Source organism: Salvelinus sp. IW2-2015, linkage group LG26 (assembly GCF_002910315.2).
Source record: "Salvelinus sp. IW2-2015 linkage group LG26, ASM291031v2, whole genome shotgun sequence".
NCBI classification, from domain to species: domain Eukaryota; kingdom Metazoa; phylum Chordata; class Actinopteri; order Salmoniformes; family Salmonidae; genus Salvelinus; species Salvelinus sp. IW2-2015.
In genome coordinates this window covers 7,400,550-7,415,937 of record NC_036866.1, presented here as the reverse complement: position 1 = coordinate 7,415,937, position 15,388 = coordinate 7,400,550, and the positions used below count along the sequence as shown (strand labels likewise).

The 15,388-nt window shown below is 41.3% G+C and overlaps 1 protein-coding gene across 1 annotated transcript; it reads right to left on the bottom strand.

The window, feature by feature from the left end:
* Nucleotides 1–1,721: 1,721 nt before the first annotated feature.
* Nucleotides 1,722–13,833, bottom strand: LOC111952152 (ras-related protein Rab-3B-like). Its single transcript, XM_023970686.2, has 5 exons — nucleotides 13,555–13,833; nucleotides 12,567–12,791; nucleotides 4,803–4,921; nucleotides 4,541–4,665; nucleotides 1,722–2,489 (listed from the first exon to the last, which is right to left on the bottom strand). Exons 2-5 carry the CDS (start codon nucleotides 12,789–12,791, stop codon nucleotides 2,299–2,301), a joined length of 660 nt encoding a protein of 219 aa, XP_023826454.1. The 5' UTR covers nucleotides 13,555–13,833; the 3' UTR covers nucleotides 1,722–2,298.
* Between the last annotated feature and the right edge of the window lie 1,555 nt (nucleotides 13,834–15,388).

Here is a 15,388-nt window from a genome sequence, read left to right as displayed (position 1 = left end):
CCCAAGAAGACTGATGAGGGGAAAAAAAGCAATTTAATACATTTTAGAATAAGACTGTAACATATCAAAATGTGGAAAAAGTCAAGGGGTCTGAATACTTTCAGAATGCACTGTAGTTCTAATTCTGCTATTGTATGAATACAGTGTAGCTGCCATAGAATTAAACAATAAAGCATATGGCCAATATACCATGGCTAAGGGCTGTTCTTGCACATGACATAATGCAGAGTGCTTGGATAAAGCCCTCAGCCATGGTACAGTATATTGGCCATATACCACAAACCCCCGAGGTGCCTTATTGCTATTATAAACCAACGTAATTAGAGAGTAAAAAGTATAAAAATATGTGGTATACGGTCTGAAATACCACGGCTTTCAGCCAATCAGCAGTCAGGGCTTGAACCACCCAGTTTATAATTAGGAATTAGAATACTTAATTGAATAAGATTTCGATGCTAACTGCCTATAAGAACATTTGATTCGTTGTAGTTTATTTAACTGATTGTACAGAATTCAAAAGCCCATTAGTGATAAATGGAATCAATTAATTCAAGTAGAGTTGTGCTTTTTAATATACTAAATTGCATCTATAATATACAAACATTCACAAAATGTTGTACAATCACTTTGTGCTTTTCTCCCACTTTGTCTAGGAGTTCACTGTAACAACAAGTTCACATAAATGGTCTATATTTCTTCCCATAATACAGCATCAAAATTAATTCAGCAAACACCATTATAGATTTTAACTATCATTTACAAATTCACATATTAAATCATTAAGACATTTCAATATAAAACTGAAAATACACGGTGGGAAGCTACACTTAAAACTGTGCTACTTTGCGATACAAAGATTTTGCAGAATATGTTTAAGATTTTGCCATTGTTTTTTTTTAAGCAGAACATTTTAATATATAATTTTCTGTCTCTTCCCATTTCACAGTGTATTTTGATGTTGACATGTACCTCTGCCCAAGTTACATGATACACAAATGAAACCGTTACAACTGAACACTCAGTTATATGCGTCATACACAACAATAGACTGCTTTGCTCTCTAAAACACACACATTTTCATGAAATAAACACTGTAAATAAACATGGCTTACATAACGGCTAGGAGATTATATTAGCTGAAGGATAAAGAGTGTGCTCTTCAATGAACATCTATATTCTAAATAGTCCCTCAGAATGTCAGAACTCCCTGTACATGGCATTGGCTTAGTGTTGGTGGTGAAAGACGTATTGGACATCTTGCCATTTCAACAGTGTACCATCGTTACTACCTCTTCAAGAGAGAGTTGCACTGCATATTGTTAAGAGACTGAAAAATCTACAGGGAAGATTGTTACCCACTGGGCAAAAACTGGATGAATCAATGTTGTTTCTACATCATTTCAACCCCAAAAATATATGTGATGATGCTGAATCAATGTGGAAAACTGATTTGATTTGCAAAGTCATCAACATAAGGGCATTTATATATTTTTTTTATCCAACTTTTAACCTAAATCCAATGTCATGGTGAATTTTTTTGTTGATTTCACGCTGAATTCCCGTTAGTTGACAACTCAACCAAATGTTAATCAAAACTAGATTGAACTGACGTCTGTACCCAGTGGGTAGTTTGTCTTCGCTTTAGTGCTTGTAAAGGACGGTCAACAAGAGCACTAAACCAAATGATTCTGAATTTGAAGATTATGCAGCTATCGAGGCTTGTCTCCTAACCCGTGTAAACTTGTAACGCGAACTGATGTGGTCTTGTGTTTCTTTGTGCGGTGGTGAAGCCACTTTTTGGAGGAGAGGCAATGCTGTGCTTACCTGTATACCCTGCTTAGTGTTCCCTGACCTCTGAACCAGCTGGAGGTCAAAGCTACAGGGGGGAAACATATGTAAATAGTAGTAGTAGTGGTAGTAGTAGTAGTAGTTATTGGTGGTAGTAGTTTTTGGTAGTAGTGGTAGTGGTAGTAGTAGTGGTTATTGGTAGCTTGATAAATTACATTGTATAGTTGGCTACCTTTTGGAAAGAGGTTTGTGGAACTTATAATAGCTTTACAGGAAGTTGGGAAAGAACAGTAGTGGAATGGCAAGTATAGTAGTGGAGAACTAAGGGGCCAAATCAGTAGTACCTCACTCATACTATAGGGCCAACCCCAACCGCACGGTGCTGGCTCGGATAGTTTCTATTCAAATGGTCTTTTCCAGCATGGTTCCAGCAACTATGGTAGAAGCGTAACCAGGCCAGCCAAGTACGGCTTGGCTTGGCATGGCTTGGCTCAGCCCTATAAGTGTGAGTCAGGCACAGGTGCACTTCTGAGGTAGCTGGGGGGGCTTGTCGGTGAGTCTGGTAGTCTTGACGCCGGGGACCATGGGCGGCTCCACGTCCACTCGCTCGGACATCTTGACGCAGATGATGTCGACCAGCCGCTCAAACACCTGGCGGACATTAATGTTCTCCTTGGCGCTGGCCTCGTAGTACTCGAACCCTGCACATAGACAGAAGGAGTACATACAGTATGGTGAGTACATAGCTCTGGTCCAGGACGTTAGAGTGCGTTCCTCTAATAAGTTAGTAGTGGAATGCACACTAACACCTAGGACCAGAGCTAGGTGAGGACACGACATACTAAATATTACACAGGTTATACCATGCTGTGTACCAAGTACGAACACGCTCCAGGATTCGATAAGATACCCTCAACAGCGGTCACACTTCAGCCAACCATTCAACATTTGAGAGCAAGAGGCTAACACAAAGCTCCAGGAGTGACAGGTCGTCTCAGAAAGGTGACGTCAGAGCAGACAGCATGAAACAACTAGCACTGATTAGCTTGCCTCCACAACATGGGGTGCAAAGCACAGACATGGCACGTTATGCGAAATGACGTACAGCTATAGAAATGACGTGTGTAGACTCTTGACAAGACTAGGGTAATGCTAATAACACGTATAGAGAAGAACTGATGTGGATTTGCTTATACAGTGCCCTCCGTAACTACTGGGACAGTGAATAATGTTGGATGCATTGCTGTATGTTTTGGTTGTGTTTCAGATTATTTTGTGCCTAATAGAAATGAAATGTAAATCTGTACCTTTCTCACTCATCATATTTCACCATTCATTCAGGACTATCCATAATCATGGAAGCATCCACATTCATGTAGAAGTGTTCAGAAACATATTATATTCTTATTTACAATAAAAGTTACTCCAAGATGACACAATACATTATTTACCATTCATTTCTATTGGGCACAAAATAATCTGAAACACAACCAAAACAAACAGAAAATGCATCCAACAAGTTTGTAGTCACAAGCTTGATGTAATCATTGTGTGCTATGAATATGGGACCAAATGTCCTGTGTGAATTTAAGTATGCTCTCTCTAATTCTCTCTTTCTCTCTCTCTTTCTTTCTCTCTCTCTCGGAGGACCTGAGCCCTAGGACCATGCCTCAGGACTACCTGGCATGATGACTCCTTGCTGTCCCCAGTCCACTTGGCCGTGCTGCTGCTTCAGTTTCAACTGTTCTGCCTGCGGCTATGGAACCCTGACCTGTTCACCGGACGTGCTACCTGTCCCAGACCTGCTGTTTTCAACTCTCTAGAGACAGCAGGAGCAGTAGAGATACTCTGAATGATCGGCTATGAAAAGCCAACTGACATTTACTCCTGAGGTGCTGACCTGTTGCACCCTTGACAACTACTGTGATTATTATTATTTAACCATGCTGGTCATTTATGAACATTTGAACATCTTGGCCATGTTCTGTTATAATCTCCCCCCGGCACAGCCAGAAGAGGACTGGCCACCCCTCATAGCCTGGTTGCTCTCTAGGTTTCTTCCTAGGTTTTGGCCTTTCTAGGGAGTTGTTCCTAGCCACCGTGCTTCTACACCTGCATTGCTTGCTGTTTGGGGTTTTAGGCTGGGTTTCTGTACAGCACTTTGATATATCAGCTGATGTAAGAAGGGCTATATAAATACATTTGATTTGAAATACTAAACTTTTTACTACTTTAATACACATAAGTGATTTTGTCCCAATACTTTTGGTCCCCTAAAATGGGGGGCTATGTACAACAAGTGCTGTAATTTCTAAATGTTTTATATATGAATGAATGAAAATGCCCTCAAATGAAAGCTGACAGTCTGCACTTTAACCACATAGTCATTGTGTTGATTTCAAATCCAAACCTTTCGAGTATAATGCCAAAAAACAACGTGCTCCACTGTCCCAATAGGGGCACTGTATAGCCCCAGGGGACAAGTCTTTACTGTGTATTACCAATTATTCTTCATTCATACTAGAATAGAGTAGAGTAGATGCCATTTTGTTCACCACCACAATTCCTCAGTGTGGTTTCAATTCAAATCTCACAAACATGGAATCTTGTCCTGGCCAGAAATACCATGCAGGTCATCACTGCTATAAGGCGAAATAACATGAATTTCAGCAGAAGGACAGCCTTGACAATATGGTAATCCAGCACACAATCTTACAGGCAATTTACCAATTCATCCCACCAATTAACTCACCTAATTGGTCAGCCAAGTGCTTCCCCTTCTCTGTGGGCACCACCCTCTCCTCGCCCACATCACACTTGTTGCCCACCATGATGACCTGAGCGTTATCCCACGAATAGGTTTTTATCTGGGTAGCCCTGAAACACACACACACACACACACACACACACTATGTGTCTTTTCACCAGTGGTGAGTAATGAAAGGAGCAAAGGAAGCCATTTGAGAGTATTGAGAGACAGCCCTGGTGTCTCAGTCAGCAGACTATTCCCTCACCAGTCCTGCACAGCGTTGAAGGACTCTTCATTGCAGATGTCGTACATGAGGATGAAGCCCATAGCTCCTCTGTAGTAAGCGGTGGTGATAGTCCTGTACCTCTCCTGCCCTGCTGTATCCTAGGGGAGACAAAGGCATATTAATATTGTTCAATGTTCATATAGCATCTTATGATAATAAAGAAGCTTTCAGTGCTGTGTGAAAGAACCACTGTATAGGAGTAAAAAAACATGTTAGAAAACTGCAATGGTACAGGACAATAAGTACCTAGGTGTCTGGCTAGACTGCAAACTCTMCTTCCAGACTCATATCAAACATCTCCAATCCAAAATCAAAGCAAGAATCGGCTTTCTATTCCGCAACAAAGCCTCCTTCACTCACGCCGCCAAACTTACCCTAGTAAAACTGACTATCCTACCGATCCTCGACTTCGGCGATGTCATCTACAAAATAGCTTCCAATACTCTACTCAGCAAACTGGATGCAGTTTATCACGTGCCTTTCGTTTTGTTACTAAAGCACCTTATACGACCCACCACTGCGACCTGTATGCCCTAGTCGGCTGGCCCTCACTACATGTTCGTCGTCAGACCCACTGGCTCCAGGTCATCTACAAGGCTATGCTAGGTAAAGTGCCGCCTTATCTCAGTTCACTGGTCACGATGGCTACACCCACCCGCAGCATGCGCTCCAGCAGGTGTATCTCACTGTCATCCCTAAAGCCAAAACCTCATTTGGACGCCTTTCCTTCCAGTTCTCTGCTGCCTGCGACTGGAACGAATTGCAAAAATCTCTGAAGTTGGAGACTTTTATCTCCCTCAACAACTTTAAAATCTGCTATCCGAGCAGGTAACCGATCGCTGCAGCTGTAATAGTCCATCTGTAAACTACCCACCCATTTACCTACCTCACCCCCATACTGCTTTTATTTATTTACTTTTCTGCTCTTTTGCACACCAGTATCTCTTCTTGCACATGATCATCTGATGATTTATCACTCCAGGTTAATCTGCTAAATTGTAATTATTCGATTTATTGCCTACCTCATGCCTTTTGCACACATTGTATATAGATTCTCTTTTTTTTCTACCATGTTATTGACTTGTTTATTGTTTACTCCATGTGTAACTCTGTGTTGTCTGTTCACACTGCTATGCTTTATCTTGGCCAGGTCGCAGTTGCAAATGAGAACTTGTTCTCAACTAGCCTACCTGGTTAAATAAAGGTGAAATAAAAAAAATAAAAAAATAAAAAATATTATGCAGGTTGGCATTTATTGAGAAGACTCGTGTACTGGAGGCAGCTCTGCAGAGTGGTCACTCTATAGCACAGCCACAAAGTCATCATGTTTGATTTTAAACCTAACCACACTGCTAACCCTAATGCCTAATCCTAAACTTAAATTAAGACCAAAAAGCACATTTTGGTTTTCATACATTTTGACTTAGCATCTGGCCCATCTAGCAGAAACTCATGACAATAAACGTCAACCTTCCAATGATACAGGAACTGCCATCGACAGAATGGTTTGCTATGGGAGACAGATCTTTGTCAAAGGGACTGACTGTGACTGGGGTACATTAAGACATGTTAGCAGGAGTTGGGGGGTTAAAGGAGGCTTGGATGGAAAGTGACGCCAATACGCTTATCTGGAATCTTCCAAATCTAGGCTTATTACCACGCAGGAGCTGTTGCCTGGGAAAATCCCAAGAAATCAGATGCTACATCTGTGAAATGCCAGAATAACCACCGGGATTGTCAAACTCCTGCTTTTCTCACCTCAACTCATGGCACGTCATACGTGTGGAAGTTGCAATGTCACATTGGCAATCAGAACAGTAGCATTTGCACGGCCAAGCTCTCGGCTTGCCACTTATCATTTAAGATCACAGTACACTTGGTCGCGCTGCTAACGGCGATCTGTAGTGATGGGCTGTGAATCCAAGGCAGGCAGTGTTTCTGGTGCCATCGTATGTATCAAGCATCTTAGCATCTGGATCAGTCCCACCTGGATATGTAATCGTATTAACGGGAGATAAAAAACWGCATTTATCCTAAATAAGCAGTCCTAATCTGAAACGCTTGATACGGCCTCTGATGTTTCTGATCACTTGACATCATCTGTGCCMCAGCTTTTTTTTATTGTAAGGAAAGGACAAGTTTGAATGTGTACACATGCACTCAGTGGGTGCCATCCATATCAATGACCTGTTCCCAGATCTGTTTATGCTGTATATAGTCAACTCCTACGGTCATACAACCAAAATACAGGGACCAGGCTACCACACCAACCTCCCCCTAATCATAATAAGACACTAACCCTATTCTGATCAAAGACTCAATGACTCACCCATCTATTGATACCAACGACAGATCCACTGATCTCTCCCCCATCAATGTGACTTTCAGAAGTGTCAATATCTTATCTGTCAGTTCCTATGGCAGCTCAGACTCTTCCTAACGTAACTGTTTAATCTTGATTGCAGAATGTAAAATGGCTTTACGTTTTTCCCCGTCTAAATATAGAAAGCAAATTTTCCAGTAATGCTGATTTGTTGCTGCTTCGCTGCCTCTGTGTCCATTCGTTTGATTAATRCACATAAGCAAGCATATGTGTAGGACAAAGCCCAGCACTTTGTCCTGATCTAATTAATGGAGATTTCATATTCATAGACATAGGCTCCACCTTCGTGACCAAACACAATGGTTTAACACTAACAACGATGCATTGTGTTTTTACTWGGAATGATGTAATTCTCGTTCAGATCTGAAAATGGATGGATTTGAGGTTGCATGGGTAGATATACTTCTTAAATGTCGTCCTATACTTGTTGGTGTGTCAGCCTCCCAAGCAGAATGATTTCTAGGATGTCAATATGAATGAATATATTATGGTTGTTTGTCATTTTGTCTTGCCTTTTAATAATTATATGTGTTTGTTTTTGCCATCGAGGACCACTTTGGAGACAAGTTATCACGGATTCCCCCGGTACTGCTGCTCATTCCGTTCACCAGCTCCGGAGGTCTACGTCACCGGCCTTTTAGGCGTCACTGAACTGGATTCATTACCACCAACCCCAGACTGTTGTCTCATTACGCACCTGGTTCCCATTCCCCCTGATTATAATGTGTATATATGTGTGTGCCCTCTGTTCCCCATTGTCCTTGTCGATTATTGTTACTATGTCCGTTGGTCTTGTGAGTACCTGTGCTGTTGTATCGGCTTCCATGCTACGTGTTATTGTGCACTTGTTTACGGGTCAAATCAAATCAAATCAAATTTTATTAGTCACATGCGCCAAATACAGATGTAGACCTTACAGTGAAATGCTTACTTACGAGCCCCTAACCAACAATGCAGTTTCAAAAAAATACAGATAAGAATAAGAGATAAAAGTAACAAGTAATTAAAGCGCTACTACTATCCGTCCTGGCCCTGGGGGTCTAGCGTCCTGTGGAATATCACTCTGGCCCTGGCATAGTCCACACAAAGCAAATAATAAATGTTTCACTACGATTCTGCAGCTGAGTGGGGTGTGTCGTGTTGGAGCTCTGCAGGTCGGTGGACCCCTGGGGTCAGGGCAGGACGACCAAGTTCAATTATGTGCAGAACAGGGTTCAAATACATACAGTATGTATTTGAGTATCTGGTATTTGAAATGCTTTTCTGTGTATTTGACTATTTTCAAATACACAGCCCAAAACAGGTGCTTTTGTTTGCSTATTTGAGTGTAAATGCCAGGTGGTCTGCCAAGTGGTATTTGACAGGATTTTCCGATGCTTGTTTCAAGTACCATTGTCGGATGCCTGGTTTGAATGCATGGGAGTGTATTTTAGTTAGTTTACAGTGCATTCGGAAAGTATTCAGACTCCTTGACTTTTTCCACATTTTGTTACGTTACAGCCTTACTCTAAAATGGATGAAAAAAACATTTCTCATTAAATCTACACACAATACCCCATAATGACAATGCAAAAACTGTTTTTTAGAAATATTAGCAAATTCATTAATTGAAAAAAAAAAGAAATATTCCATTTAAATAAGTATTCAGACCCTTTACTCAGTACTTTACAGCCTCAAGTCTTCTTGGGTATGACTGTACAAGCTTGGCACACCTGTATTTCGGGAGTTTCTCCCATTCTTCTCTGCAGATCCTCTCAAGCTCTGTCAGGTTATTTGGGGAGCGTCGCTGCACAGCTATTTTCAGGTCTCCCCCAGAGATGTTAGATGGGTTCAAGTTCAGGCTCTGGCTGGGCCACTCAAGGACATTCAGAGACTTGTCCCGAAGCCGTCATCAAGGCAAAGGGTGGCTACTTTGAAGAGTCTCAAATATATTTTGATTTGTTTAACACTTTTTGGGTTACTACATGATTCCATATGTGTTATTTCATAGTTTTGATGTTTTCACTATTATTGTACAATGTAGAAAATAGTAAAAATTAAGAAAAACCCTGGAATGAGTAGTTGTGTCAAATTTTTGCTGGTACTGTGAAAGTGGTTGGCCTATTTGGAATACTATTTGAACCCAGGACTGATTCTGTGCAAGTAAAGAGCACTACATTATTATTATTATGAAATTAATTATATGGAGGCAAGGGGTGTAAACGTTTAAAATAATTTGTGATMGTTTTTTTTATTGTAAACGTTAACAAACTGAAAAACGTTTCTATATTGTTTTTTATTTTTTATTTCTTTTAATAACAGTGCCGTAATCACAAAGCTATCATCATCGTGAAACATTTTAATTAAACAAATACCTAACGCAACAATCCTGTAACGTTATTTGCCATGGATAAGTCGCTCTGGATAAGAGCGTCTGCTAAATGACTTAAATGTAAATGTAAATATAAAGCGCTCCGCACGTCATTGTCGTTAACAGTTGGACAAATGGCAGAGTGAGACAGCAGCGAAGTCCTGTTTGGCAATACTTTGAGAAGTTAAATGAAAAGGTGGTGAAATGCAAACTTTGCGAGGTGGAATTGATCTACAGTGGCAGTACAGGTGCAATGCTTAACCCTCTGAAAGGGAGGCACCATGAGTCAAACCGTTGCTAGCAGCAGCGTATGCCCCGAACAACAGACGAAAGCAGTGCGATAAAAGGGACGGAGTGAGAAAATCACAGGGCTGATTACAGAAATTATTGCAGTTGATATGGAGCCATTGTCAATGGTAGAGGATGTTGGCTTCAATGCCCTGATGGCATATCTACACGATGCCATGTCGAAAAAACGTGATGGCCCGGATGGACATATTGTACAATGATTGCTCTACAAGTACAAAGCGAAAGCTCTCAAATATGTGGCGTTAAACACAGATTGCTGGGTGTGTATGAACACGCAATCATACATCACCGCAACAAGTCAACACATCGATGGGAAGTGGGATATGAAGTCCCATGTACTGACCACTGAGAACATGGAGAGGCACACACAGCAGAGAACCTGAAAACTGCATTAATTACCATCGTTGCTGAGTGAGTGGGTGACAGCAGTAAGGTGAGCGCCATCTGGTTGCCATGACTGCAGTAGATTGAACTGCATCGCCCCCTAGCGGCCATACGCAGGACCATATCTACATTGGAAATTCGCATGTAATTAAGATTTTTTTCTTAGTGTTTAAAGCTACAATATGTAACTTTTTGGGCTACTTGATCAAATTCACATAGAAATGTGAGTTATAGATCAGTCATTCTCATTGAAAGCAAATCTAAGAAGCAGTAGACCTGTTCTATGTGCGCAATTTCTATGCTTCCCGTTCTTTCGTATTAGCATCTTTTACTTTCAGTTTTGTACATCAGCTTCAAACAGCTGAAAATACAATATTTTTGGTGATTGAAAATATATTTCACAGCAGTTTAGATGGTACATTGATTCTATACACTCGAGTACTTGTTTTGTCACATAAATTATGTGAACTATTAGAATTTTAGCAACCAGGAAATCGTGGAGCAATTTCTGCATATTACACCTTTAAACAATTTTTTTTAAATGCAGTTTAAACTTTAAAAGGCCCAATGCAGCCGTTTTTATCAGAATATCAAATAATTTTKGGATAAGAATGAAGTACCTTACTGTGATAGTTTTCAATTAAATGGTCAAAAATAAACAAAAATAGCTTCTTAGCAAAAGCAATTTCTCAAGCAAGAATTTTGCTAGTGTACCCGGTGTGAAATGGCTAGCTAGGAAGAMATATTAGGTGGTCTTTTCAAACAGCTCCTACACTAAAAGGGCATCATCATAATTTTCACAATTTCACAGTGTTATTTAAACCTCATTGTTTGGAAATATATATAAAACACGTTTTTGACTGCACTGGGCCTTTAAGAATTGTTTTACAATGGAGGCTGTGCTGTTGCTGTGTGTATATGTACAGTACCAGTCAAARGTTTGGACACACCTACTCATTCAAGGGTTTTTCTTTATTTTTACTATTTTCTACATTGTAGAATAATAGTGAAGACATCAAAACTATTAAATAACACATATGGAATCATGTAGTATCCAAAAAAGTGTTAAACAAAGCTTTGCACACTCTTGGCATTCTCTCAACCAACTTYGATCGTTTGCTTTAGCCKGCCTGGAGTGCCAGATGGGCGGGGCTTGCATTTTGTTATACTATTCTATTGGTCCAACCAGGCATGCTCAATCCCGCACAGATGAACTATTTGAAATGATTTGAACCCAGGTCTGCATTCTACACCACTGGTTCTAGAGAAGCACTGAGTAAATAGGCTAAGCAGCAACCCTAACTGTGCTTAGAGTTTGCTGTAGTGGAACTTGCTGTCTGCTCTCACAGAGCCAGTGGTGGCATTACTGAACGTTTTTGCAAGATTGTTGCTGCTGCTGCCGTCAACATCAATAGCGCCGCAGCTGTTTTGAGTGTGACTACACCGCCTTCTATTTTTACACCTCCAGCCTGGCATTTAAGACGGAATCAATCTGCACTGATTATCACTCGGTTTATCACAAATTGCAATTTACTCTTGCAGTTGAGCCTGCATAGCTCCTCCCCACACCCCCACCACCCCCATCGGCCCCTGTATACCCTCTGTTGTTTTCTTACCCCTCACCCTAATAGGCCACTTTAATTACCTCACAGAATCTCGCTGTTGGGGAGTAATGTGAAGAGCTGCTGCCATGACAACCATCATCGCCTGATGATGCAAGCTCACCAGAAGCTTCTGTCTCCCTAGGCCTGCAGGGGAAAGACTGCTTGTGTGTGTGTGTGTGTGTGTGTGTGTGTGTGTAGTTATGTGTGCAATTTATCTACAATACAGTCATGACATCGCCCTGGCTGTAGTTACAAGGATTGGTTGCAATTGTGAATGTGGAGCTCAAGCCAGAAATAAATACTAAATGGATCAACAAAGCATAACCCAGAAGAGACTGAACATAATAATCATTATGCACATAATAACATGATTATCTATCCTGTATTTAGCCTACTTGTGCGTAATTATTATAATCCTTATGCACAGTGCACTCAAGCCCTGTATCTTGAGCAGTGAACGTTCAGCATGTATAACTAACTGTAGAATCACCATATAGGTCTAATTGAATGAAATATAATCCTCATCTTATGTTCGGTCTGATCAAGCTCAGACTGACTGAAAACAGGTGACAAAAACGACAGCTGCATCACATGGCACATTTATGGTGGCATAGATATAGAATAGAACACAATAGAAACATAATAGCTTCAAAATCCACAAGGGGATAATAGATTCAGTTCGAATTGACTAGAGAAAACTGTCTACAACTCACCCATATCTGGAGCTTAACCCTCTTGTCATTCCTGTAGACAGTCTTGACTTTGAAGTCGATGCCCACTGTGCTGACGAAAGAGTTGCTGAACGAGTCGTCTGCGTAGCGGAACAGAAAGCTGGTTTTCCCCACGCTGCTGTTTCCAATAATGAGGAGCTTGAACATGTAGTCAAAGTTCTGGTCGGAGCCATCTCTCTGCCCAAAGCGCTGGTCTGCCTTCGCCATCTGTGGATCATTGGAGCATTCATCATGTGGGCAGCAGGCAGATGAGTCAAGAAAAGGTAGAAGGAAGTGGAGGACGCTATCAAGTGTTTCACTCATTTGCAGGAAACCATGGTTACTGGACAAGTATAGTAGGGTTATAATGTGATGTTGTGGAATGTCTAATCCATTATCAACACATTTGAGTTATACGTTGAACATCTTCTAGAGCGGATTCTCAGCAATGACATGACACTTGGAGAAACGCGTTGCCTTATTAGCCTATAATATATAATTAATAAAAAATAGATTTTTAATACACAATGGTGTTAACTGGATATATTAGCCTAGTTGCATTTGAGTCATGTGCTAGTTTATTTTTAATGTGTYTGTCGGCTATGTATGTAGGCTAAATGGTTTGTCAGTGCAACTGTTCTGCATTAAAAACAGGTTTAAGCCTAGGTGTGCTCCATTATTCAAAACAGAAGAATAAAGCTCTAACTCAAAGTGCAACGTTTATGAGATAGCATCTTCATTCAGAGAAGCCAGAGACATCCATGTCTGTATACAGCAGGCTTGTGAAACCATCAATGGACGAATTGCTGCCATCGTTATGCTTGAGGCACAGGTGTAGCTACTGTGCAAATATATAATTTGACACGAGGGAAATTGTCTTAGGCCACATTATGGTACTGCTGTCAGAAACAACGACCGATACAGTTACTTCTGTAATTATAAAAGTATACGGATAACCGGTAAAATGCCAAGACATAAAATGTTTTATTACCTCTATAGATCTTCTGTGAGTGGTTCTGTTTTCGTTGGATCGCCTACTGAACTGAGCTGTAGGCTCGTTGGCAAAGGACTTCTTGATTATCGATACGAATCGGCTTCTGACTTAATATGTAAAGAGATTGGTTAACCTATCGGGTGATGGCAGTCGAATTGCGAGTGTTGGGTGAAAAAATGTCAGAAGCGAAATTATTATGAATGTTTATCATGCGTTCCTCTACTGCTCTACGCGGCCATAAACATTGTCGACAGACATCCTGCAATTTACAAACGTGCTGAAAAGAAAAAGGTCTTAAAACATGAACTCCGCTGTGAATGAATGTACCAAATTTCCAGACAGACACACCTCTGTAGGAACAGTAGCCTATCAGATCACCTGACGGCATTAGAGGAATTTGCACGGTTGAGACATGACTCATTCATGAAATACCAATAAAAATGTAGTTATACATTTATTTATAGCCACTGGTACCAGAGGCAGCTCGAAAGCACCGCACCATGTTTACATTGATTGAGCAAAGTACACATGCAACCGGAACAGCACCTATGCATTGTTCATAACCGTACAAACCAGGGTAGCTATTTTGCATGTTATGAACGTTCCTTTTGAATTTATTGTAACAATAAATAAATGGGTGCAACAGGTGAATGATACTGTATGTGGCCAGTCATAACGCTCAAGTTGCAACTATGTATAATAAATGAACACAGAAATTGTCTAACCATTCTTTCAGTATTACACAGTTAATCTACAATATAAACTCAGCAAAAAAAGAAGCGTCCCCTTTTCAGGACCCTGTCTTTCAAAGATAATTTGTTAAAATCCAAATAACTGCACAGATCTTCATTGTAAAGGGTTTAAACACCGTTTCCCACGCTTGTTCAATGAACCATAAACAATTAACGAACATGCACCTGTGGAATGGTTGTTAAGACACTAACAGCTTACAGACGGTAGGCAATTAAGGTCACAGTTATGAAAACTTAGGACACTAAAGAGACCTTTCTACTGACTCTGAAAAACACCAAAAGAAAGATGCCCAGGGTCCCTGCTCATCTGAGTGAACGTGCCTTACRCATGCTGCAAGGAGGCATGAGGACTGCAGATGTGGCCAGGGCAATAAATTGCAATGTCCGTACTGTGAGATGCCTAAGACAGCGCTACAGGGAGACAGGACGGACAGCTGATCGTTCTCGCAGTGGCAGACCCCGTGTAACAACACCTGCACAGGATCTGTACAGCCGAACATCACACCTGCGGGACAGGTACAGGATGGCAACAACTGCCCGAGTTATACCAGGAACGCACAATCCCTCCATCAGTGCTCAGACTGTACGCAATAGGCTGAGAGAGGCTGGACTGAGGGCTTGTAAGCCTGTTGTAAGGCAGGTCCTCACCAGACATCACCGGCAACAAYGTCACCTATGTGCACAAACCCACCATCGCTGTGAGCCTCCGGGGACTGTGTGCCATGCTGTACCAGAGGGGCTAATTGGGAAAGAAAGGCAGACAGGTCAGGTCGTTCCTCTCCAGGAAGGATGAGACCATCCGTGCCTACTCCAATTCCCTTCTTGCTTGGCAATGAATTCCCTTTCCTGTAGAGCTCTACGGGCCTGCACATCCAATAGGTGACATCGTTCATCAGCCTGTCGTTCCTCCTCAATCTGACGCTCAATTTCCTCCAACACTAATAGTTTCATCCTCTCTTGTAGGACAGCGGTCTGTGAATCGCTGAGGGCTAGTGAATGGCGGCTGCCATGGCCACTTCCAAAAGGGTATCTACTGGTCGAACTCTCTCTCCGTCTAGAGTGCCTCGACGATTTCCCTT

Excerpts from the sequence above, each read along its gene's own strand:
- LOC111952152 (XM_023970686.2), bottom strand. The coding sequence starts at position 12,791 with ATGGCGAAGGCAGACCAGCGCTTTGGGCAGAGAGATGGCTCCGACCAG. Across the intron at positions 4,922-12,566 it reads GGGTTAAGCTCCAGATATGG|GATACAGCAGGGCAGGAGAG; the intron begins GTGAGTTGTAGA and ends TGTCTCCCCTAG. Across the intron at positions 2,490-4,540 it reads GCACTTGGCTGACCAATTAG|GGTTCGAGTACTACGAGGCC; the intron begins GTGAGTTAATTG and ends GTCTATGTGCAG.